At 38.8% G+C, this 23,957-nt stretch overlaps 1 protein-coding gene across 2 annotated transcripts; it reads right to left on the bottom strand.

The window, feature by feature from the left end:
- Window positions 1-1,372: 1,372 nt before the first annotated feature.
- GNPNAT1 (glucosamine-phosphate N-acetyltransferase 1) lies at window positions 1,373-15,793 on the bottom strand. Of its 2 annotated transcripts, none has more exons than XM_070419544.1 (6): window positions 15,641-15,793; window positions 10,506-10,673; window positions 9,228-9,290; window positions 4,464-4,591; window positions 3,259-3,320; window positions 1,373-2,121 (listed from the first exon to the last, which is right to left on the bottom strand). In XM_070419544.1, the coding sequence occupies exons 1-6, from the start codon at window positions 15,693-15,695 to the stop codon at window positions 1,974-1,976; spliced, it is 624 nt and encodes a 207-aa protein (XP_070275645.1). In that variant the 5' UTR covers window positions 15,696-15,793; the 3' UTR covers window positions 1,373-1,973. The 2 variants fall into 2 exon arrangements, with proteins under 2 accessions (XP_070275645.1, XP_070275654.1); XM_070419553.1 differs by lacking the exon at window positions 15,641-15,793 and adding an exon at window positions 15,381-15,425.
- Window positions 15,794-23,957: the final 8,164 nt, after the last annotated feature.

The following is a 23,957-nucleotide window of genomic DNA, read 5'->3' as shown; positions in this document are numbered from 1 at the left end:
ACCACCCTTTAATCACCACCCTGTTGTCCATGAGTTCTTTCTTTTTTGCTCACTCCCTCTACCCCTCCAATCCCCCACACCCCGAGCTGTCTGCCTGCTCTCTAGCCTCATGACACAATTTTTATATTCTATACCTTGCTTGTAACTATTTCCTTTAGGGGGGATATAAAGTAAGACCTTAAGAACACCATTTTAAGCAGCAGTTCTCAACCTGTGGGTCGTGAACAATGAAAATACATCCTGCATATCAGATATTTACATTACGATTCATAACAGTAGCAAAATTACAGTTATGAAGTAGCAACAAAAATAATTATATGGTTGGGGGTCACCACAACATGAGGAACTGTATTAAAGGGTCGCGGCATTAGGAAGGTTGAGAACCACTGAAAGGAATTTGTTGAAATGCCAACTTTGTAGATAGTTTTACATCAAATTGTTCAGTGCTCAAAAATGTAATAATTTAATTTTGCCTTTTATTAGGCTTATTTTCTAACATGGATGTACTTGGTAAAGCTACTGTCATGGCAAGGTTGTGGGAACTCCAGTAAAGGCAAAACTAGCTTTGTTGCTTTCATGAGAGACAGTTCAGTTCATCCATACAGGTAATCAGTAGGTAGTAGTGCACCCTCTATTGGTGAAGGGCTTCTATGGTTTCATTTATTTATTCATTTATTTATTAAATATGTTTTTATTGATTTTAGAGAGGGTGAGAAAGAGATCAATGTTACAGAGAAACATCAATTGGTTGCCTCCCATACACATCCCAACCAGGGATCAAACCCGAAATCTGGGTTTGTGCCCTGACTGGGAAAGGAACCAGTGATCTTTCAGTGTATAGGATGACACTCGACCAATTGAGCCACTCCAGCTAGGGCTGGGTTTCTATGGTTTTTTAGAAACCAACTTTAACTTACTGCCTGGAGAGAAAGCCAAAATCCAGTTGAGGTAGGTCTGAGTCAAAGGGAAGAGAAACAGGTGATCTTTGCTTTCCAAGTTCATTTTATAAAGAGTACACAAAACTAATGTTATGAACCATGACTTGACATAATAGTTCAAAAGAAGACTCAAGAAAAGCACAGACATTAGGATTCTAACAAAAGACTATTAATCATATGAATAGGTTTAATATAACATGGAATGCAAAAGATTGGAACCATTAATGACATATCTAATATGTCTACTTCAACTTAAAAAAAAAATCAAAACAGGATAGTGACCAGAATAATAGTTCTATTATATGCCAGAATTTGCTAATTCATTGTTTTAAAGTACCTTATATTTGCTTTTAGGTACTTTAAATAAAAATTATATTTTACACATAACACAGGTGGCACTTTGCCTACATTAGAATTATATAAACATTTAGATGTACATTTACATTGTTTTATTTTGAATCTTATCACATAAGTTAATTTTCATTTCTGTTTTAAAAGACTGGCCAGGTTATTTGTCAATACAGCATTAGGATCAACACATGTTGTACAGTATCACATTTAGTTATGTCTAATGTATCCAATTTCAAGTAATACATGGAAAATGGCATACATTAATTCATATTTAAATGTTTCTTTGAACCAAAAATATTAATTTTAAGAATGTGATAAACAGCCTTATTCATTGTATGCATTTCTTAAAATGAGCAGTACACAGATAGCAAATACATAACTCCTATAGTCTACCAAGAAATAAAGCCAAATTTTAGAAAAATACAATGCAAGAAAAGATTCAAGTTAAAAATATATTCCTTTGAATAAAAATCATCCTCTATAATATTCATTTGTAATCTAAACTCACAGCATGTCCCACCAGCCCAAAGTAATCTTCTAAATGTCATATTTGTTGTACTACAATATTTTTTCAACCCACTATTTGTGGAGGTCACTGGGTTGTAGCAAACTATTTTAACTTTAGGAAGGATATACAACCTTGTTGCATTAGCTCCCTTGACAAATGTCTTTCTTAAAAGATTTTTACTTTTGAAACCTTTGACACATGTAGTTTTCTTCAGATACTGTATATCCAAACTTTTTATAGAAACCAGAATTTTGTGGTAGACATTCAAGGGTAATCTTATAACAGTTCAGTTTCTTGCTTAGCAAAGTAAGGGTTGATAATAACCTGAAATTTAAAAAAAAAAAGGAGGGAGAAGGTATAGAGCATTTGTTAATAGAAATAGACTTTAGTAACAATAGAATATTTCATTAAAGTTCAAATTTATATTAGAAATAGGTTTAGGTCATGGCCATTCCCACTATGTATTTATTTAAATATTGTAAATGGATAAGCATTTTAAATCACTGAAAGCATTTTAGTTTGTTTCAAATATACATTGTCTGATAATCTTCAGCCAGTTAATGAGTGGGACATATACTAAATTCACTCTAACCCTCTTTAAAAATAAGTTTTAAGATGATGAACACTAAAGATTGTCAACCATTTAAAAAATATGGCCTATATGATTTTTTAAGTGTTTTTCTCTAAATCTATTCAAACTTCTTAGAACAGTCAACATTCCTACACAAAATGGGTAAGTAATAGCTTTGTTCTTTATCATTTTTAAAGTAACTCTAATGTTTGTGAAAGTAGCTATGAGATTAACTCTGTTTTGGTTTAACTAATATGAAGTAGAAAGAAAGCAAAAAGTATACTTCTTTCCAGTATATGAATGGGATTCTAACTGCCTTGGGAGTTTTTAAAAAACTTAAAAAAATCTATAAAAATTTACCTGAAGTGTTTTCTCATGTTTGCATACAGAACATCTTGATTGAAGTTATAAAATTATAAAGGATATCACAAAGTGAAGATTAGAATATTAGAAGTTGGTCTGTTTTTAAAAGTTTTAAGTAAATGTATAAAGGATTATACAGTAAAGGCTGTTTCAATATGTTTCTACACCTTAGGAGACTGAGAACACTTTGTTTTAAAATATGACAGAGAAATGGGGAAATCACCTGACTCAGCCAAAAGTTTGTTTCCTACTCGTGTGAGAATTTGACTATTAAAAATTAATTTATAGATGTTACTGTCTGCAAAATGGTACACTTCCAATTTCCAAAGTTTATGGTAAAACTAATGTAAAAATACTTTGTTTTCATTAAATTCAGTCATAGAGTAAAAATGGATTCATAATTTATGACGCCAGAAAGAACTTCAAACAGCAAAATATGTTTAACAAGTATCTTGGCAAAGAACTGTAAAGTGAAACACAAAAAGCATTGTAATTTATCCAGGATTACCTTGTTTCTGCTTACTTACAATTTGCCAAGCTGCTTTCCTCTGCATTCATCACTAACGACAACATCTTCTACTCTTCCTCTCTGAAAATATTTACAGTGTTTAAAGGACTAAACATGTAGTTTTGTTTTTAGATAAATCAACAAGTGATGGATGGTAAAAATTCAGACAAAAATAAGTGTTTTGTGAACTTGAACTTAACATAAACTAAAATGCAAATTATTTTATAGAAGAAATAATATAATGAATCAACTTGTGGTCTAATCTTGTTTTGTCTATATCCTGAACCTCCACACCCCAGTGTTTTAAAGCAACTCTCAAAATCTGAAGCACCGAAGGGTAATTTTGTTAATCCATCATCCTACTTCTTGCTTAACAGCAATTTATTTCAGACATCCAAAAAAATTTATTCATTTCTAATACAAAAGCCCCCAAATTCATAACTTACAGAAAACATTCCAAATGTTCCTACCTTTACTATTTCATGTTGAGTCATGAGGAATAAAGGGGCTCTATAGGCATTAGAAATGTCACAATTAGAAAAGAATGTGGTATTCTGAACCTTTTATCATTTGGAAACTGATGGGAATTTGTCTTAGTGTAGTATATTCAAAATACTGTTTTTTAAAAAACAACAACATTGGGGAGTCTAAAGATTACTGCCAAGTTTCACAAAGCTTTCTTGTTTTCTCTATGACCATATCAAATTGAATACCTTACAGAACAATTTCTAGCGAACAATTCATATTGTGTGTTTTTTAACTTTTTAAATATATTTTTATTGATTTCAGAGAAGAAGGGATAGGGAGAGAGAGAGAGAGAGAGAGAGAGAGAGAGAGAAACACATCAATGATGAGAGAGAATCATTGATTGGCTGCCTCCTGCATGCCCCACAATGGGGATTGAGCCCACAACCTGGGCATGTGCCCTGACTGGGAATCGAACCATGACATCCTGGTTCAAAGGTCAACACTCAACCACTGAGCCACCATGGCCAGACCCAATTCATATTGTTAATACATTTTCTTCCTCAAAACAAAGTGGGAAATTGCCTCTTAATAAGAGATTTCTAGGAAGCAGAACTTTTTCAAGGCAATATGCCTCTCATTTTACAATGAAAAGTAGTGAGAAAACAGATGTGTCTAATGGAAACTCATCATAGGTTTTGCTAAAAAAAACCCCACATCTGCCCATTTTAGCTCATTAGCATTAATGTGAACACATACCTTAGCACAGGAATGGGTGAATTTATGTTCTATTATCAGAGTTGCTGTAGCAACAATCTGTCCTAAAGTCACATCTTCCACCACTGTAACATAATAATCCCCAGATTTCTTCATGTGCTCAAAAGATTCTGTGGAAATTAGAAGACAGTGTTATGTAGCAGACATTACACTATATTTGGTGGCAAAAAATGAGGACTAGCTGACTTCATTACTGAACATTTAAAGCTATTTTACCATAGTAATTTGTATTTTGTTTTTAAGAAAATATTTTAAATGACCAGGTAGTTGAAATATCAGTGATTGGTAAGTTGGAATATAGTCCATACATTTAAAGAATATGCTAGCAAGGTAAAAGACTAATCCAGCCTTTTTAGGTGAATAGCACTTATACAAATAAATTGTATATGTGCCACCTCTGTGACTAATCATTCATTACGCACTTTAAATCGCTTTCTTGAACTTTTACACTCGGCAGATATTTGAATAGAACAAAACTGCAAATTTTTAACAAAAGAATGTTTTTACATGGCTCCACTCTGTAATTTTTAGTCTGGTTTCCAAATATTTTGGTGAAAGTAGTTCTGTTTTCTCCTTGTGATCTCAAGTGTTTCATGATTACATGACTTTTTAGAAATTACAGTAATCATTTTGCTTTGTTCCCTTTGAAGGCACCTCATAAAGTAGTTGAAAAATATGTCTCCATTTCTAAGTAATTGAATAAGACGGAATAAGAAAGGAAAAGACCTATAAAAACAATCAGGGGAAAAAAGGCAATAACATACCCATCAATAAATACTTTAGAAGGTCTGGTCAAGATGGTGGCATAGGTAAACATGGTACTCACATCCTCCCACAATCACATCAAAATTTTTGACTAAAATACGGAACCATTATTCAGAACCACCTGAAATCTAGCTGAACGGTAGTCCTACAACAAGGGAATTAAAGAAGCAGCACATCCAGACTGATAGGAGAGGTGGAGATGAGGGGTAGAATAGTGGAACCCACGTGTGGCAGTTTCTCTGAAGAGCGAAAGGTCCCTGCCCCACACTAGGCCCCTAGCCCAGGGTTCCAGTGCTGGGAAGGGAAGTCCCCACAACTTCTGACTGTAAAAACCAGCGGGGGTTGTGGCTAAGTGACATGAAGGCTGTGGGAGTCCCAGACAGTTCTTCTTAAAGGGTCCTTACGGACTTGGACTCCCCCTGAGCTCCAGCACCAGGAAGCAGCTTGAAAGGAAACTGGGACATTCAGGGAGGAATTAACTTGTCTGGAATCAGGGCAAGAGCTGGAGGGGCAGCTTTAGAGGCCAGTGTTTCTTTACTGAGCACTCCCTGCCACAGAATGGACAGGCTGCACCATATATGAATCTCCATCATCCTGGCTCACTTTTCACTCTGCCTGGTGATTCCCTGAGACCCTACCTCTCCCTACTTGCAGGCTCATCCAAGTCATTTCCAGTGGCCTTTCCATACAACTGGCCCCTCTCACCTCATGCTTTGGACTTTCCTGAAATCTTCCAAATATGCAGCAGCTGGCATCAGCATACCCCAAACCTCTCATCAGTGGCCCCAGGCCCGGCACTAGTGGCAGCCTACCCTGGTCCACAGGTTGGCCTCTTCTGGGCACCTCCAGACTCAACACAAGTAGCAGCCATATGCAGATTGCTTGTAGCTCATGCTGGGTGGTCCCGGCCAGGACACAGGCAGAGGCTGACTTTGCACCTCCCGGTGCGGGGGGGGGGGGGGGGCAGAGCCAGTGCACCTGGTGTTCAACTTCGACCACACCAGACTACAACCCTTCCACCTCCACAAATGACTCAAGGGATGGACTCAGTGAACACCAAAGCCCCACTGAAGCAAGTCCTACTCCATAGGATTGGCTCCTGCATAGCAGCTCCTCTGCTGTAGTTGAAATTGGTTCTCACAGCCGATCAGCCAGGGGGTCAATCCTTCCCAGGGATGCCAACAGTAATTAAGGCTCAACTAGAATGGGACAGTGTACACAGCTCACACAGGGCACACCTGGAATGCCCAGCTCTGGTGACTGGGAAAGCTGACCTACTGAGCCCTACAGAACACCTACTATACAAGGCCACTCTACAAAGTCCAGGAGACATAGCAGCTCTACCTAATACATAGAAACAAACACAGGGAAGTAGCCAAAATGCCGAGACAAATATGTTACAAATGAAAGAACAGGAGAAATCTCCAGAAGAAAACCTCAATGAATGTAAGCAAGAAAACTATCAGATATAGAGTTCTGATCTGGGAGAGATTAATCAAAGATCTTATATGTATATATGCATTACCAATGGACAGACAATAGTGTGGTGAAGGCTGGGCAGGGTGGGAAGTGGGTGGAGAGAGTTAATGGGGGAAAAAGGGAGAGACATCTGTAATACTCTCAACAAGTAATGGTTATAAGGATGCTCAAGGAACTTAATGAGAGCCTCCAGGAACTTGGAATTTCAAGGAAATTAGTGTGAACATCAGCAACATAAAAAGAGGACATAAGTGAAGCATACACTAACTGAAATGAATAATTTACAGGAGATCAACAGCAGAGTAGAGATGCCGAGAATCAAATCAAGAATTTAGAATATAAGGAAGCAAAAACCACCCATCAGAACAGCAAAAAGAATAAAAAATATGAAGATAGTGTAAGTAACCTCTGGGACAATTTCAAGCACACATACATTCACATCATGGGGATGCTGGAAAGAAAGAGAAGGAACAAGAAATCAAAAACCTATTTGAAAAAATAATGATAGGAAACTTCCCTAACCTGGTGAAAGAAATAGACATACAAGTCCAGAAAGCACAGAGAGTCCCAAACAAGATGAACTCAAAGACACCATAATTAAAGTGACAAAGGTTAAAGACAAAGAATCTTAAAAAAGCAAGAGAAAAGCAGTTAGTTACCTCAAGGGAGCATCCAGACAACTGTCAGCTGTTTTTCCAACAGGGAACTTGAAGGTCAGAAGGAAGTGGCAAGAAATATTCAAAGCGATGAAAAGCAAGGACCTATAACCAAGATTACCCTACCCAGCAAAGCTATCATTTAGAATTGAAGGTCAGATAAAGAGCTTCCCAGACAAGAAAAAACTAAAGGAGTTCATCACCACCAAACCAGTATTACATGAAATGTTAAAGCATCTTCTTTAAGAAAAAGAAATAAAAGATCAAAAATATGAACAATAACATGGTGGTAAATGCATATCAACAATTGAATATAAAAATGAAAATGAACAAGGAATCTAATGAACAAAATAAACTGATGAATAAAACAGAACCAGAAAACTTAGAAACATGGGACAAACTGACAAATTTAAGAGGGAAGGTGGTTCGGGGTGGGGAGAGATTAACCAAAGATTGAATATATATATATATATATATATATATATATATATATATATATATGCATTACCAATGGACAGACAGTACGGTGGTGAAGGCTGGGGCAGGGTGGAAAGTGGGTGGAGGGGGTTAATGGGAAAAGGGAGAGACATCTGTAATACTCTCAACAATAAAGATAAAAAAACAAAACTTTAAATGTAAATGAATTAAATGCTCCATCTACAGTTGATTGGCCCTGGCTGGTATGGCTCAGTTTGGCATTGTCCTGTGCACATAAAGGTCGCCCAGTTCAATTCCTGGTCAGGGCACATAACCAGGCTTCAGAATCAATCCATGGTCAGGATGTGTGCAGGAGGCAACTGATATTTCTCTCTTATATCGACTTCTCTTTTTCTCTTCCTCTCCCTTCCTCTCTCTCTAAATTCAATAAAAACATTTTTTTAAAAAATTTAAAGTTGAATGGATAAGGAAGAAGTGGTACATGTATACAATGGAATATTACTCAGCCATAAAAAAGAATGCAATCTTATCATTTGTGACAACATGGATGGACCTAGACATTACTGTGCTAAGTGAAATAGGTTAGACCAGGGGTGGGCAAACTTTTTGACTCGAGGGCCACAATGGGTTCTTAAACTGGACCAGAGGGCCGGAACAAAAGCATGGATGGAGTGTTTGTGTGAACTAATATAAATTCAAAGTAAACATCATTACATAAAAGGGTACGGTCTTTTTTTTTTTTTTAGTTTTACTCATTTCAAACGGGCCGAATCCCCACGACTGGGTTAGACAGAGAAAGACAAATACCATATGATTTCACATATACAGGGTGAAGCAAAAGTACTTTTATAGTTGTTCGTATGGAAAAATACACAAATAATAATACAAGAATAAACTTTTGTGTACTCAAAACTGTAAACTTACTTTTGCCCCAAAGTGTGTGGCATCTACAAAACAGAGACAAACTCATACATACAGAGAACAAATTGATGGTTGCCAGATGGGAGGGGGGTGGGGGCTGGGTAAAAACAGTGAAGGGATTGAGAAGTACAAATGCAGTTACAAAATAGTCACAGAGATGTAAAGAACAGCATAGGGAATATAGTCAATAATACTGTGATAACTATGTATGGTGCCAGGTGGGTACTTGAAATACTGGGGGAACACTTTCTAAAGCATAAGACTATCTAACCACTATGCACTTAAAACTAATACAAAATAGTACTGAATGTCAACTGTAATTGGAAAAAAATTTTTTTTAAAGAGACCAAAAATAGCTAATTAGCTATTTGAATAATTTCTATTTGAACAAAAATACATATAGTATAGACAGAACAGATCTCTAAAAAAAATAAAATCTTGTTTTTTATTTTTTTTTCATTCAGAAAAAAAAGGTGGTAGTACTTACTCATAAATTGTTCAGGATTGACAACTCCAGTCTCTGTCAGCTGACTTAGTACCTTAATAAAACCTAGTTTTGCAAAAACAGATTTCCAGTCATGAGAAGAGCAAATGAAAGAGATATCAAATGAGGCAGTGTATTAAATAAGCAGGTGAGATCATGAGCAATAATTTTTTTTAAGTTTAATGAATCTTTTTAAAATTATTTCAAAAGATTAAATTAAAACCCTTTATTCTTTCTGCAATCACTACATAAAACAAAGAAAAATAGGTTTAACCAAAGTTTTTCCCTGCCTAAGATTTTTGGAATATTAACCTTAATATTCAATATGTTCAATATTTATAGAACCAGCGTGTACATTTCTCAATGTAATTTGCATTAAATACAATGCAAAGGATGCTTCATATTCCAAATATGTGCTTTGGTTTTACTTAAAAGTGCGAGATTCTCAATGACCAAATATGATACTATATGAAATGTAAATACTTGTTGAGACTACAATTTTTAAATATTCCTGATTAATTTCATTCATGTTAATGTGGCACAGCACATTTTAGAACTTTGAGAATCTTTTTTTTTTGTAAGATATTTTTTATTGATTTCAGAGAGGAAGGAAGAGGGAGAAAGAGGTAGAAATATCAATGATGAGAGAGAATCATTGATTGGCTACCTCTTGCACACCCCCAACTGGGGATTGAGTCTACAACCCGGACATGTGCCCTTGACCAGAATCAAACGCAGGACCCTTCAGTCCGCAGGCCTATGCTCTATCCACTGAGCCAAACTGGCTAGGGCAAACTTTGAGAATTTTAATGTCTATACAGTCAATGACAATTTGACCAAAATTGACTTTTGGTTATGAAAATTTAAGGAAATCATTTTGGAAAATACAGATGCTAAAAAATGAAATAACGTAGACAAAATTTTTTGCATTTTATCCAAGGCAAATTATCTCTATCCTTATTCCCCATCTAGCTTCTTAAAGATTCTTCCTTATGTGCCATTTCACATGATAACTTCTTCCTTTATAAGAAGTCTTTTGGCCTCTTATAGGAAGGAGCAGTGTTGTACTTAAATCATTTGAAGTATTTCACAGTAATATATGGTCTTAGCCATGACACATACACATTGGAATTGTGGTTCTCAGTCACTTTAAAAATGAAATACAAAACATAATCTAAAGTCAAATATCATTTTAAAAATTATCACCATCATCATAATGTTTGTGGAGAAAACAGAATGCTAACTACAATTCTAACCAGGGTTTATTAACTGAGTCCATACCTCTATTTAAATCAGCAGTACAAAGAGGCCTCAAAACCAAACCTTCTCCAGGATTTGTTGGGGAAATGGCTGGAGAAAATGTAGCTGTATTCAGGCTCCAGTCCACTTCTTGGAGAAGACGTGGGTCAAACATAGGTGTTTCATCAGGTATCATCTTTGCAGAAAGATCTAAAATAAAATTTTAAATGTTAAGGCAATTTTTAAAAATAAACTTTGGTTGATTTCAGAGAAGAGGGGGAGAGAGATGGAAACATCGATGATGACAAAGAATCATGGATCGGCTGCCTCCTGCACGCCCCCCACTGGAGATCGAGCCTGCAACTGTGGCATATGCCCTTGACTGGAATCGACCCGGAATCCTTCAGTCTGTAGGCCAATGCTCTATCCACTGAGCAAAACCACTAGGGCAAAGCATTTTATTTAATAGAAGGAAAGTTACTATGATTGCTATACCCAGTTAGAGAAAATATTCTATTTGACACCTGCCTCTAGCTCTTTGAAACATAGATTTTAAAGATGTATATCAATAATACTAGAGAACCAGTGCATGGATTCGTGCACTGGTGGGGGCATGGCCTGTGGGAATCGGCCCACTGTGGGAGCGCCGTTCATCCAGGTCAGCCAAGCGGTAACGCCACTGTAGGAGCGCACTGACCACCAGTGGGCAGCTCCTGCACTGATTGTCTGTCCCCTGGTGGTCAGTGCATGTCCTACTGAGTGGTTGACCAGTTGTTCTGGTCATTCTGCCATTCGGTCGCTGGGCTTTTTAGATAGATAGATAGATAGATAGATAGATAGATAGATGATAGATAATGCCATAAAAAAAAACAATGCAGGAAAAATTAAAGTCCATTTAATGACAGAACAATTTTCCCAACAACCCAGCTCCCAGCTATTCCCTATTTCATAAATCACAATATGCTTAAGGGCAACTCTTAACTTTTTCTTAAAGGTTGATTAAATTTCTGCCTGTATAACCTGATGTGACTATAAAGGTAATGCTGTAGAGTAATAGAAGCTTTGGGAAGGTGGGATACTGTAATAATAGAAACTAACATTGTTCAGCACTTATGTGCCAGGCATTGTTCACAGAACTTGATACACTACTAATTCAATTATTTTGATAGTCCTGCAGGAAGGGACAATTATTATCACCACTTTAACAGAGGAGGAAAGGCAGGCAGACATGTGCACTAATTTACCCAAGGTCACAACATTAGTGGCGCCAGGATTTAAACCTAGGTATGGAAAGAGCATGAGCTCTGGAATCAGACCTGGGGTTCTAATGTCACTGACCATGGCTAAGGTAGGTAAACTCTGAGAATCTGTTTTCTCACAAGATGGGAGGAAATTACTGGCAGGATGAAATGAATTACTGTATATAAGCACCCAACAGGGCCTGCCACACTTCAAGTGTTCAATAAAATATCCTTTAGTTAGCAATTAATTTGAAATTCATGTTTATAAATTCTTAATTTTTTTTCACATTTAAATTAATGAGGTGGGCACTGTGCTGGGTACAGGTGCTACAAAAAGAATGACAGATCGTCTATTATATTTATGTTAAAACTAATAATTAGCATTCTTGGATAGGAAAGAACAACTTTTTTTTAAATCACAGTTTTTTCTTTCATTTCCCCCCTCAAAAATGATGCAGATTACGGCCAACAGGCATATGAAAAAATGCTCAAAGTCACTGATAACCAGAGAGATGCAAATTAAAACAACAATGAGGTATCACCTCACACCTGTCAGAATGGCTACCATCAACAAATTAACAATGATAAGTACAGGCAAGGATGTGGAGAAAAGGAAACCCTAGCACATTGCTGTGGGAATGCAGATTGGTACAGCCATTACAGAAAACAGTATGGAGTTCCCTCAAAAAATTAAAGATGGAACTGCCAGTTGACCCAGTGATCCCACTTCTAGGGAAAGAGCCTAAGAAACCCGAAACACCAATCAACAAGTACGTATGCACCCTTATGTTTGTAGCAGCACAATTTACACTAGCTAAGATCTGGAAACAGCCCAAGTGCCCAGCAGTAGATGAGTGGGTAAAAAAGTTGTGGTACATTTATACCATGGAATACTATGCAGCAGTAAAAAAGAAGACTCTCCTACCCTTTGAGACAGCATGGAGCGAGTTGGAGAGTATCATGCTAAGTGGAATAACTCAGAGAAAGACAAATATTACATGATCTCACTCATTTGTGGAAGCTAATTAACAAACTGATGAACAGAGAGGATCCAGAGACCTGGAAGCATGGAACAGAGTGCAGAATCACAAAGGGAAAGCAGGGGAGGGGGGTGGGTAGGAAATAATCAACCAAAGACCTTGTATATATATATATACATATATATGCATAACCCATGGACACGGACAATTAGAAGGTGAAAGCCTGGGGGGGGGGGACGGGGGGTGGCAGGGGAGGGCTTGAGGGAGTTAATGGTGGGGAGAAGGGAGACATATGTAATACTTTCAATAATAAAGATTAAGAAATAAATACATAAAAATTTAAAAAATATATAAAGGTAAGTGGACCCAGAAAATAAACAAACTCAGATCATATTATATTCTAAACAACACTATACCTGGCTCTAAGAATAGTAAGGGAAGGAAATAACTTTTGATGATTAAAACAATCATTCCTATCAATTTAAGCCTACAGTCCGTTTGAAACTTTTTTTTTTTTTTTTCAGATAAACAACAGTAATTTTTTTAGTATATAGACGTCTCAGGTGGGGCTGGGTACATATTTAATCTGGCAAGCCTATGAAGCTTTTTTATAGGTTAATTTTAGTGCAAGCATGTTAGTGTTTGTCCCTGATAAATGGGCCCCTGAGGCTTACATGTCTATTTTTATTTGAATGATGGGTAACAATATTGTATTTTAAGTATGCAGATTAACAGGCTAAATATCAATTAAGTAAAATGGGTACATTAAATTCAGATGCCAGAAAGTATTAAGAATTTAACTTCCTCAAGGCAACACATTACTTAAAAACATTTTGATGTTCAGGTTATTTAACATAAAGTTGTAACCATGAAGTTTAAAGAAAGTTCAGAGGGGAATTCAGATGAACATAAAGACAATTTCAGCCCGGCCAGTATGGCTCAGTGGTTGAACTTCAACCTATGAACCAGGAGGCCACTGTTCCATTCCCAGGGAGGGCACATGCCTGGGTTTCGGGCTCCATCCGCAGTGTGGGACATGCAGGAGGCAGCCTATCAAGGATTCTCTCTCATCATAGATGTTTTTTTCTCTCTCCCTTCTTCTCTAAAATCAATATTTAAAAATCAATGATACTGGCTAACATTTATTGAGTGCTTTCTATTTGTTAACTCAAAAATACAATGCATATGTATCATTATTCTCGTTTTGCAGACCAGGAAGCAGGCATAGCAACTTGCTCCAGATAACAGAATCAATAAGGAAGAGACTTAGGATTCAAAAACAGGCAACAGGGCCGGCATCATGGCTGCACAGGGTCCTACACTTGGATTGTCTGCTGCCACTTTCTTGCCTTTACAAGGCCCACATATGCCTAACCTTAGCCCAGTAAATGCCTAGAGAATGAGTAACAGATGGTGTTAAGACTTATCTGGAGGTTAATTTCAGAAAATCCAGAAGGAAAAAGGTTTGCAAATTGCCACAGTGATATAACAAAAACCATACACCGAATTCAATTTTACTAGGATCACTTCAGGTTTTCATTCTGTTGACTATTCTTTGGACACAATTCCAATAATTGGGTTCGCCAGCCTCTATAGCAGACCAGGATACAAATGGGGGGTGGCGGGGAGCTGCTGCTAGAAGCAAGCAATTGAAAGGAACAAGTAACAGGCACTGGGAGGGAAGATTTTAAAGTCGATTTTAAAACTGTCTTACGCATTTCAAGAGCTCCTGGGCACCACTATACTACTTCATCACATTGTTATTGGGTGAAGGACATGTGCCATTTGGGACTAGGGTTAACCTACATACACTTTATAACAATTTCAACAATTTGAATTTTTAATCTAAAGAACATTCCATTTGCTGATGACTTCAATAAGCCTGGCCACATTACTAAACTGTGCAATTACATTTCACCTGAGCATTTTTAAAAGTATTTCTTGGTAGCTTATTATATCCTTGTAATCTAGGTATCATTCCCAGTCTATGGACCAGGAAATTGAACCACGTGGAGCTTCAAGGAATGGACCCCACCATAGCACACAAATGAGTGAACTGGACTAGAATCTTGTTTTCCCATCTGAGCTCTAATTACCATATTAAATTAACACCCATCTTTAACATCATCGCAGCTGGCAGGTAGCTCTGTCTCCCCTGTGCTAAAACATGTCTGCGAACCCTGCCTAAAAAGAGCTAATCTAAAGGATTCTTCAGCTCCCTTCCTTGATTCGTACATAAGTGGATAGCTCAACAACACTACCCCCATAATCGCCTGTTTAATTTAGTGTGAAAAGGAGTTCGGTTTACATACATAAACATAAGCTCCCACAAGAAAAATCACAATACTCCGTGTTTCTAGGGGTAGAAGGCCCCGAGTAAAAAAGACAAAGGATGTCCCTCGTTCCCGAGTGAAAGCCCGATTTAGTCAGTGCAGCAGGTGATCTTAGAAGCAGGAGCACGTCCTCAAGGGCTCACAACCGCCGCGGGGTGCACCCCGGAAAGGAACGGGGCGGGTGGTGAGGAAGGGGCTGCGGGTTTCGTGCCCATTCAAAGCCGATGGCGACAGAGACTGAGCAGCTGCCTCGATTCCCATGCCGACGCCTGGTGAGCGCAGAGTTAGTTTCGACCCCGGCCCCAGCTCGGGCCCTGCCGGCGACACCCTTGCAAGGCAGGACCACTGGCCATCACCCCTCACCTCTGCTCCAGGCGCCTCTGCTCCACTTGCCCCGAACCGCGCTCCACAACCTCGTGTGCACGCACCCAGCTGCCAGGGTAAAGGGCCGGCTCCCGCACGGAACCGCCCGCTCCGTCCCCTCCACCCCCCACCCCCAGGGCCAACCTCGCCTCCCCCGGCGGCAGGCGCACCTGTCTGATGAATCCACAGGCCGGCCCACCACGGCCCCCGGGACCCCCGGCGCGCCCCGCTCTCGCTCCCGGGCCCCCAACCCTCCTCACCCCTGGAGGCTCCGTACTCCGCGCTCCCCTCCGGCACCGACGGGCTCTCACCCATCCGGATCCTGCTTCGGCGCCAGCCCCACCTCCGGCACCTCCCGCGCCACAGTGGCCGGTCGCCGCCGCCACCCCCACCAAGACGTGGCAACGCCAACGCCTCCACCCCGCCCCCGCCGCTGACGCAGGGCCTGGCGCAGGGGGCGGAGGCGCGGGGGGCTGGGGGCGGGGCGCACCCGGGGGCGGGGCGGGGCCTGCGGCTATAAGTCCGCGCGCGCGGCGGGGGCGGGCACATCCCGGGACTCCGCCCCGCCGCGCCTGGAGGCCGGGTTCTGATCCGGCTCCCGACGCCTTTCCCACCGCGTCGGTACGTTGGTTCAGTCGGTGTGGGCCTCGGGTTCCGTCCCCTCCCTCCGCCCTGCTGCCCCTTCCCTTGATAGTTCATTAACCGGGACTTGGCGGCTCGCTGGCCGCCGGAGCGCGCCCCCTGTTTTCTGAGTCACAAATCCAGCCTCCACGAGGCTGCATGTTACTCCTCCTTGGAGGCTGTTGTTTTATTTCTCCCTCAAATTCGTTTTGTATGAACATGGGGTTAGGACACTAGTTCCCAACTGCAGCGATTTTGCCTCCCAGAAGACAGTTGGCAGTTTGGGGGAGGTAATGCCAACCTCATGTCTGGGAGAGCTGGTGCTGGCATCTCTCCAGATGACGGAGGGATAGCGGTAGAGACCAGACATGCTGCTGAGCGTTCTAGGATGTTCAGGACAGCGCCCCACGAAGAGTGATTGCCTGGCCTGAAAGGTCAGTACTGCTGAGATCGAGAAACCCTGGCTTAGGAGAAGAGAAGGCCTTTCTGTGAATTCCCATTTCCAAAGCGTTTTACCTAACTAGCACGTGTACCCATTTTACTGATTACCAAACAGGTTCGGTAATTTACCAAAGTTCCATAGTTAGTAACCCCCCTTTCTTGCCTTGTAGCATAAATTTGCAAAGTATTTTGGTCTAAAACAATATTGTTCAAAGAATTAACACTATGTATAGTCTGCCAGAAATTGTATATTTTGCTTGTGAGATTTACATTTCAGTTAACTCTTTTACTGATTCATGCATTTTCACAACTTAAAACACCAGTGTGGCTGATGGCATTCACATCTTGTTTTTACCCATACACACAAAAGAATATATGAGGCAAAAATAAACACCACTAGCTTAAGAAGTATATAGCCTTCTTTTCTTATCAGACTCTGGCCCTGTGTTTTCAGTGAGTTTCTCCTGAGCAACAGAATCCTGTAAATTTTCCAATTGAGCAAAGAGTGAAACAATTATAAAATGTATCACAGAACACAGGAGTTCTAAGAAGCACCCCAAACCATGTGCATTCCAGACATTCTCCTCCTTACCCTCTTGGTGCCATGGGAACCAAATTTATCCTTAATAGTCAAATTCAGTCACTCCAGCCTGTAAATGGCCTCCTTCTTTGCCTGTTGGTTTACTTGCAATAGGAGCGCAACATAGATTGGTGACAATCACAACTTCTATTTTAGTGGAATCATTGGTGTGTCCTCTAATGATTTTTACTTATTTTATGGATTTCTAAATTGAGATATAATTGACATATAACATGTATTAGTTTTAGGTGTAAAACGTAATGATTCAATATATGTATTTATTGCAAACTGATTACCTCATAGTTAATATCCATTACCACAGGGAGTTACAAATTTGTTTTTCTCCCGTGAAGAGAGTTTTTAAGAGCTACTCTCAGCAACTTTCAAGTGTACAATACAGTTGTATTAGCTATAGTCACCATCCCCAGGACTTACTTATCTTATTAACTGGAAGTTTGTACCTTTTGACCACCGTCATCCATTTCACTTACCAACCACCCACACCTCTGGCAACCTCCAATCTGTTCTCTCTATCTGTGAGGGGTGTGTGTGTGTGTGTTTTAAAAATTGACAGATATGAGATCATACAGTATTGTCTTTCTCTGTCTGACTTATTGCACCTAGAGCAGTGGTTCTCAACCTTGGCTGCACATTAGAATCACCTGGGAATCTTTTTAAAATCCTGATTTCTGGGCCTCATCCTCCGGAAATTCTGTTTCTTTGTTACTAATGTTGTGGCCTGACCCCATAACAAAGAAACAGAATTTCCGGAGGATGAGGCCCAGAAATCAGGATTTTAAAAAGATTCCCAGGTGATTCTAATGTGCAGCCAAGGTTGAGAACCACTGACCTAGAGTAGTGCCCTTAAGCTTCATCCTTGTTGCAAATCACTTCCCTTTTATGACTGAATAATGTTCCATTATGAATATATATCACATCTTCTTTATCCATTCATCTGTTGATTGACATTGAGGTTGTTTCCATATATTCCCTATTACATATAATGCTGCAAAGAACATGGGGATACAGATGTCTTTTCTGGATAGTGATTTTGTCTCCTTGAGATAAATACCCAGAAGTGGGATTGCTAGATCATGTGTGGGAACCCTAATCAGAATACGCCAGATGATCAAGGGCAATTTGCCTTTCGCATGCGTGCAGGCGAGGACGCAGCATTGTAATCAGGTGAAAGGCCCCTTTGCCCTATGCAGGTGCGAGGGCAATGGCTCAGTAGTAGACATATACGTACTGCGCAAGCGCACCCTTATGTAACCTGTTTGTGTTAATGTAGCACAAGCGTGTATCACTAATTGGTATGAGGCCTCTATTGTTTGAGCGTGTATATAAGTCGCCACTGACCAGTCCGTGCACGGCTTTGTTTGTAATAAAGCATGTCCCACTTACCTGTTAGCCGAGGGTCTTTCCAATCCCCTGCACCCAGAAGGGTCAAGTCCCTGGCTGAGGAGCTGTGCTCCCAACAATATGGTAGTTCTATTTTTTATTTTTCGAGGAACCTCCATACTGTTTTTCATAGTGGCTGCACCAGTTTACATTCCCACCAACAGTGCACAAGGGTTTCCCTTTTCTCCACAGCCTTGCCAACATTTGTTATTTTTTTGTCTTTTTGATAATAGCCATTCTAACAGGTGTGAGGTGATATTTTATTGTGGTTTCGATTTGCATTTCCCTGAGAAGTAATGATGTTTAGCACTTTTTCATGTATCTGTTAGCCACCTGTATGTCTTCTTTATAAAAATGTTTATTCAAGTTCTCTGCCCATTTTAAAATCAGATTGTTGTGTTTTTTTTTGCTATTGAGTTGTATGAGTTCTTTATATATTTTGGAGTTTTTTAAATTAATGGTTCAATCAGTCTGATCAGATTTTCTGTTTCTTCATGATTCAGTCTTAGTAGGTTGTATGTTTCTAGGAATTTACCAATTTCTTCTAGGTTGTCCACTTTGTTGGTGTGTAAGGTTCATAGTAGTCACTTATGGTTCTTTGTATTTATCTAGTATCAAGATGTTTTATGTAAGCCTCATGTTAACCATGTCTCCTCTTTCATGTCTGATTTTAAGTCCTCTCTTTTCTTGGTAAGTCTTAGCTAAAAGTTTGTCAATTTTGTTTATCTTTTCAAAAAAACACCTCTTATTTTCTGTTGTCTTTTTAGTCTACATTTTTTTTAATTTACATTTTGATCTTTGTTGTTTTCTTCCTTCTAACTTTGGGTTTTTAATTCCGTGTGTTGTTTACTTGAGATCTTTCTTATGTTGGCATTAATCACTATGGGCTTCTCTCTTAGAACTGCTTTTGCTACCTTCCATAAGTTTTGGTATACTTTATTTTCATTTGTCTTAGGGTATTTTTTATTTCTCTTTTGATTTCTTTGTTGACTATTGGCTGTTCAGTAGCATGTTATTTAATCTCCATATATTTGTGAATTTTTAGTTTTCTTTTTGTAGTTGATTTATTAAAAAATATTTTTTTTATTGATTTCAGAGAGGAATGGGAAAGGGAGAGAGAAATAGAAACATCAATAATGAGAGGGAATTGTTGATTGGCTGCCTCCTGCATGCCCCATACTGGGGATCAAGCCCGAAACCCCGGGCATATGCCCCAACCAGAAATTGAACTGTGACCTCCTGGTTCATAAGTTGACGCTCAACCACTGATCCTTGCTGGCCGGGCTGTAATTGATTTTTAGTTTCATATCATTGTGGTCTAAGAAAGTGCTTTCTATGATTTTGATCTTAAATGTATTAAGACTCATTTTATGGCCCAATATAAGATTTGTCCTAAAGGATATTCCATGTGTGCTTGAGAGAATATATATTCTGCTGCTTTGGGATGAATTAGGTCATTTGGCTCAATTTGTGTTGAAGTCCAATGTTTCTTTATTGACTTTCTAACTGGATTATCCTTTGATGAAAGTGGGGGTATTGAATTCCCCTACTATTAGTGTATTACTGTCTGTTTCCCCTTTTTGTCTGTTAATATTTGCTTTATATATTTAGATGCTCCTATGTTGGGTGCATAAATATTTACAAATGTTATATTCTCTGTTGGATTGACTCCTTTATTATTACACAATGAACTTCTTTGTCTCTTATTATAGTTTTGTCTTAAAGTCTATTTTGTCTGATATGAATAAAGCTACCCCAGCTTTCTTTTGGTTTCCATTTACATCGAATATCTTTTTTCACCCCTTCATTTTCAGTCTGTATGTGTTCTTACATCTGACATGAGTCTCTTGTAGGCAGCATATCAATGAGTCTTGCATTATTATCTATTCACCCACTCTGTATCTTTTCGTTGGAAAATATAGTTCATTTGCATTTAAAGTGATTATTGATAGGTATGTACTTTTTGACATTTTGTTCATTGTTAACTGTTTTGTAATTTATTTGTTCCTTTCTTATTCTTTTGATCTCTTTTTTTGTGATTCGATGATTTTATGTAGTGGTATGCTTGCTTAGATTTCTTTATCTTTTGTGTATCTACCATAGGTTTTTGTTATATGGTTAACATGAGGCTTACATAAAACACCTTATATATATGTATATAAAATAAACTCTTTGAAGTTACTAACAATGTAAATTCAAAAGCATTCTAAAACTACATTTTTACTTTCCCCCTTAATCTTACGTTTTTGATGTCACAGTTTGTATCTTTTTATCTGTGCATCCATTAACAAATTATTATGGTTATAGTTTTTGGTACTTTTGGGGTGTTTGTGTTTTTTTTGGTCTTCATAACTAGATTTTTAAATGATTAACCATCACCATTACATTAGATTATTCTGAATTTAACTCTATATTTACCTTAACTAGTGAGATTTATACTTTCATATGCTTTTCTGTAAGTCATTAGTACCCTTTTATCAACTTAATGAAGTCCCTTTTAACATTTCTTATAAGGCCAGTCTAGTGGTGCTCAATTCCTTCAGCTTTTGCTTGTCTGGAAAACTCTCCTTTATTCTGGACAATTTTGTTGGGTAGAATATTCTTGGTTGGCAGTGTTTTTTTTTCTTTCTTTCAGCACTTTGAATATATTGTCTCACTCCCTCTGTCCTGCAAAGTTTCTGCTGAAAAATCTGATGATGTCTTATAGGGGTTCCCTTATAACAAGTAGTTTTTCTCTTGCTGCTTTTAATATTATCTCCTTGTCTTTAACTTCTGACAGTGTGATTATAATGTGTCTTGTTGTGAGTCTCTTTTGGGTTCATCTTATTTGGAACTTTATGAGATTCCTGGATTTGGATGCCTGCTTCCTTCCTAGGTTAGGGAATTTTTCAGCTATTATTTATTTTAATTTTTTAAAATATATTTTATTGATTTTTTACAGAGAGGAAGGGAGAGGGATAGAGAGTTAGAAACATCAGTGAGAAAGAAACATTGATCAGCTGCCTCCTGCACACCGCCCCCCTCCCCTGTGATGAGCCCGCAACCAAGGTACTTGCCCTTGACCAGAATCGAACCCAGGACCCCCCAGTCCGAAGGCCGACTTTCTATCTACTGAGCCAAACCGACTAGGGCAGCTATTATTTTTTAAAATAAATTTTATGCCCTCCTTTTCTCTTTTTTTTCTTCTTATGGGACTCCTATAAGGTGAATGTTGGTCTGCTTGATGTTGTCCCAAAGTCCCGTAAGTTATCTTCCCTTGTTTTCACTCTTTATTTTTTTGGCTTTTATGATTAGATGAATTCCATTGCCCTGTCTTTAAATTCATTGATTTTTTTTCTTTATCTAGTCTGAGGTGGAATCCTTTAGAATTTTTCAATTCAGTTATTAAATTCTTCAGCTCTGTGATTTCTGTTTGGTACTTTCTTATATTTTCTGTCACTTAGTTCATGTGTTGTTCTCCTGACCTCAGTGAGCATTTTTATGACCATTCTTTAAAACCCTGTATCAGGTAAATCACTTATTTCTGCTTTATTAAGTTCTTTTTCTGAGATTTGTGTCTTGTTCTTTCATTTAGAATATATTCCTTTGTTTCTTCATTTTCTGTGACACTATGTGCTGGTATCTATGTGTTAGATAAAACTGTGGCCTCTCTTAATCTTAAAGGAACAGTCGCATGTTGGAGATGAAACTTATATATTTCAACCCTCTACAAGCTCTTGGCTGTCTCTTAAACCTTTGTGATTGTCCTTTTTTCTTATTGGCTCCCAGCAGTTGATGGTGTGCCAAGACCCGTCAGTGTCTCAGAGAGTAAGATTCCATGCAATACCTAGTGTGCAGGCCGATTGGAAGCCAAATCCTCAAGCAGCATCTTTTAAAATATGCGAATATAATTCTATCAGGGGAAGACTGAGATGGGCATTTCTGTCTGCTCCCTGTATACCGAGTTCTGGGGCTGTGTGGAGCAAAGAGGCTAGCCAGTTAAGAACAGTTTCTTCTTTTGTCCACAAGCTCCTGTCTTGGAGACACCAGTGACCTGGAGCTGGGTGTAGCATGACTTTGATGTCTGCCCCCTACCCAGTCTCTGATAGGGTGGTACTAAGTCCCTATGTGTGTGTTAAATTAGATGCCTGCCCCTCGGGCTGCAGCTGTTAAGGTGAACTAGTAACCTCTTTCACAGAAAGACTGGGTGTTTCTGCCTGCTGCCTCTGCGCTGTGCCCTGGAGAAAAAGGTGGTTAGGAACGATTTCTCTCTTATTTGTTACAGGCCTGTGGGACCTGCAAACATAACCTTCGTTGGCCACCAGAGCCAGGCACTCAAGGGGCATCCTCTGGGTGGCAGATGCAAAAACCATCGTGCCAGACAGGTGCATGAACTCCTTTTGCTCCTCAAGCCGAAGCTTTTAAGGTAAGCCAGTTGGCTCTCTCATGGAAGGCCTGAGAGCCTTACGTTCTGCTGCCTCTGCCCTGGGCCCTGGGTGGTTAGCCACGGTGAATTCCCATGAGCCCTGTAAGAACTGTTTTTTAGTTCACTATAGCCATGAGTGTCTTGTAGGTGCAAACCCCGTTGGCTTTCACAACTAGATGTTGTGGGGCCCGGCTCTCAGGTGGAAGTCTTAAAAGTTGTAATGCTGGCTCTGAGATCCATACCCTTTGCTCTTCAGGGAGAGCCTGGGAATTGTGAATTCCCTCCAGGTTGTGTGTTGGTGTGTTGCTGTGCCAAGTGTAGGGTTTATGGTGAGAATGTGTTACCTAGCCTCTTCTACCCATTCCAATGTGGGTGTCCTTGTTTGCTGCTGTGTAGGAGTCACTCAACTAGTTTCTGAATTTCATTGAGAGGAAATTATTCCTTATGCAGCTGTAGATTCGATGTGTTCATGGGAGGAGATGAGTTCAAGACCCAGAACAACATTTTATGGGTTTTTTTTTTTTTTTTAACTATTACGGATTCTTGTAAGAAATGCTATATCACCAACATTTTTGATGGCACAGATAATGTTATTATGTGGAAATACATTGATATTAATGATTGAATCGAAAATGATTCAGCAATGTTGGACTCAATGAAAAGTTTTAAGAGTACCTTCACCAATTTATTTCATTCATGTTTTCCTCTTAGTGTTTGCACAAGAATTAGATATAACAATCCATGTCTGATTAAGGGTTTTTTTTAATAGGTATTAAGAAAAGTTCCAAATGATAAGGAAGAATGTGTTATAGTTTTTATATTGTTTCTTCCATTGTGGTATGTAAATTAATGCTGCATCTTACATGTATGTAAATGAAAAAGAAGCATGTTATAGTTTTTCATTGGCTACATTGTTTCTTTCTTAGTGGTATGTAAACTAATGGTGTGTCTTACAATGTTTCTTAAGATTTGAATACACAACATACCTTAAAATAATATTTCTCTAAACATGTTCACAAATTATTTTATTTGATCTTTATATGAATACTCTGAAATAAGGTGGGAATTATTATTTCCGTAGGCAAATGAAACTCAGGTAATTTTAATTTTCTTATAGCGTCACCTATTT

This window comes from Myotis yumanensis, unplaced genomic scaffold, assembly GCF_028538775.1.
Source record: "Myotis yumanensis isolate MYYU_CA2020_CCGP unplaced genomic scaffold, mMyoYum1.0.hap1 SCAF_1, whole genome shotgun sequence".
Classification (NCBI taxonomy): domain Eukaryota; kingdom Metazoa; phylum Chordata; class Mammalia; order Chiroptera; family Vespertilionidae; genus Myotis; species Myotis yumanensis.
The sequence above is the reverse complement of the archived record's forward strand: the minus strand, read 5'-3'. Positions and strand labels throughout refer to the sequence as shown.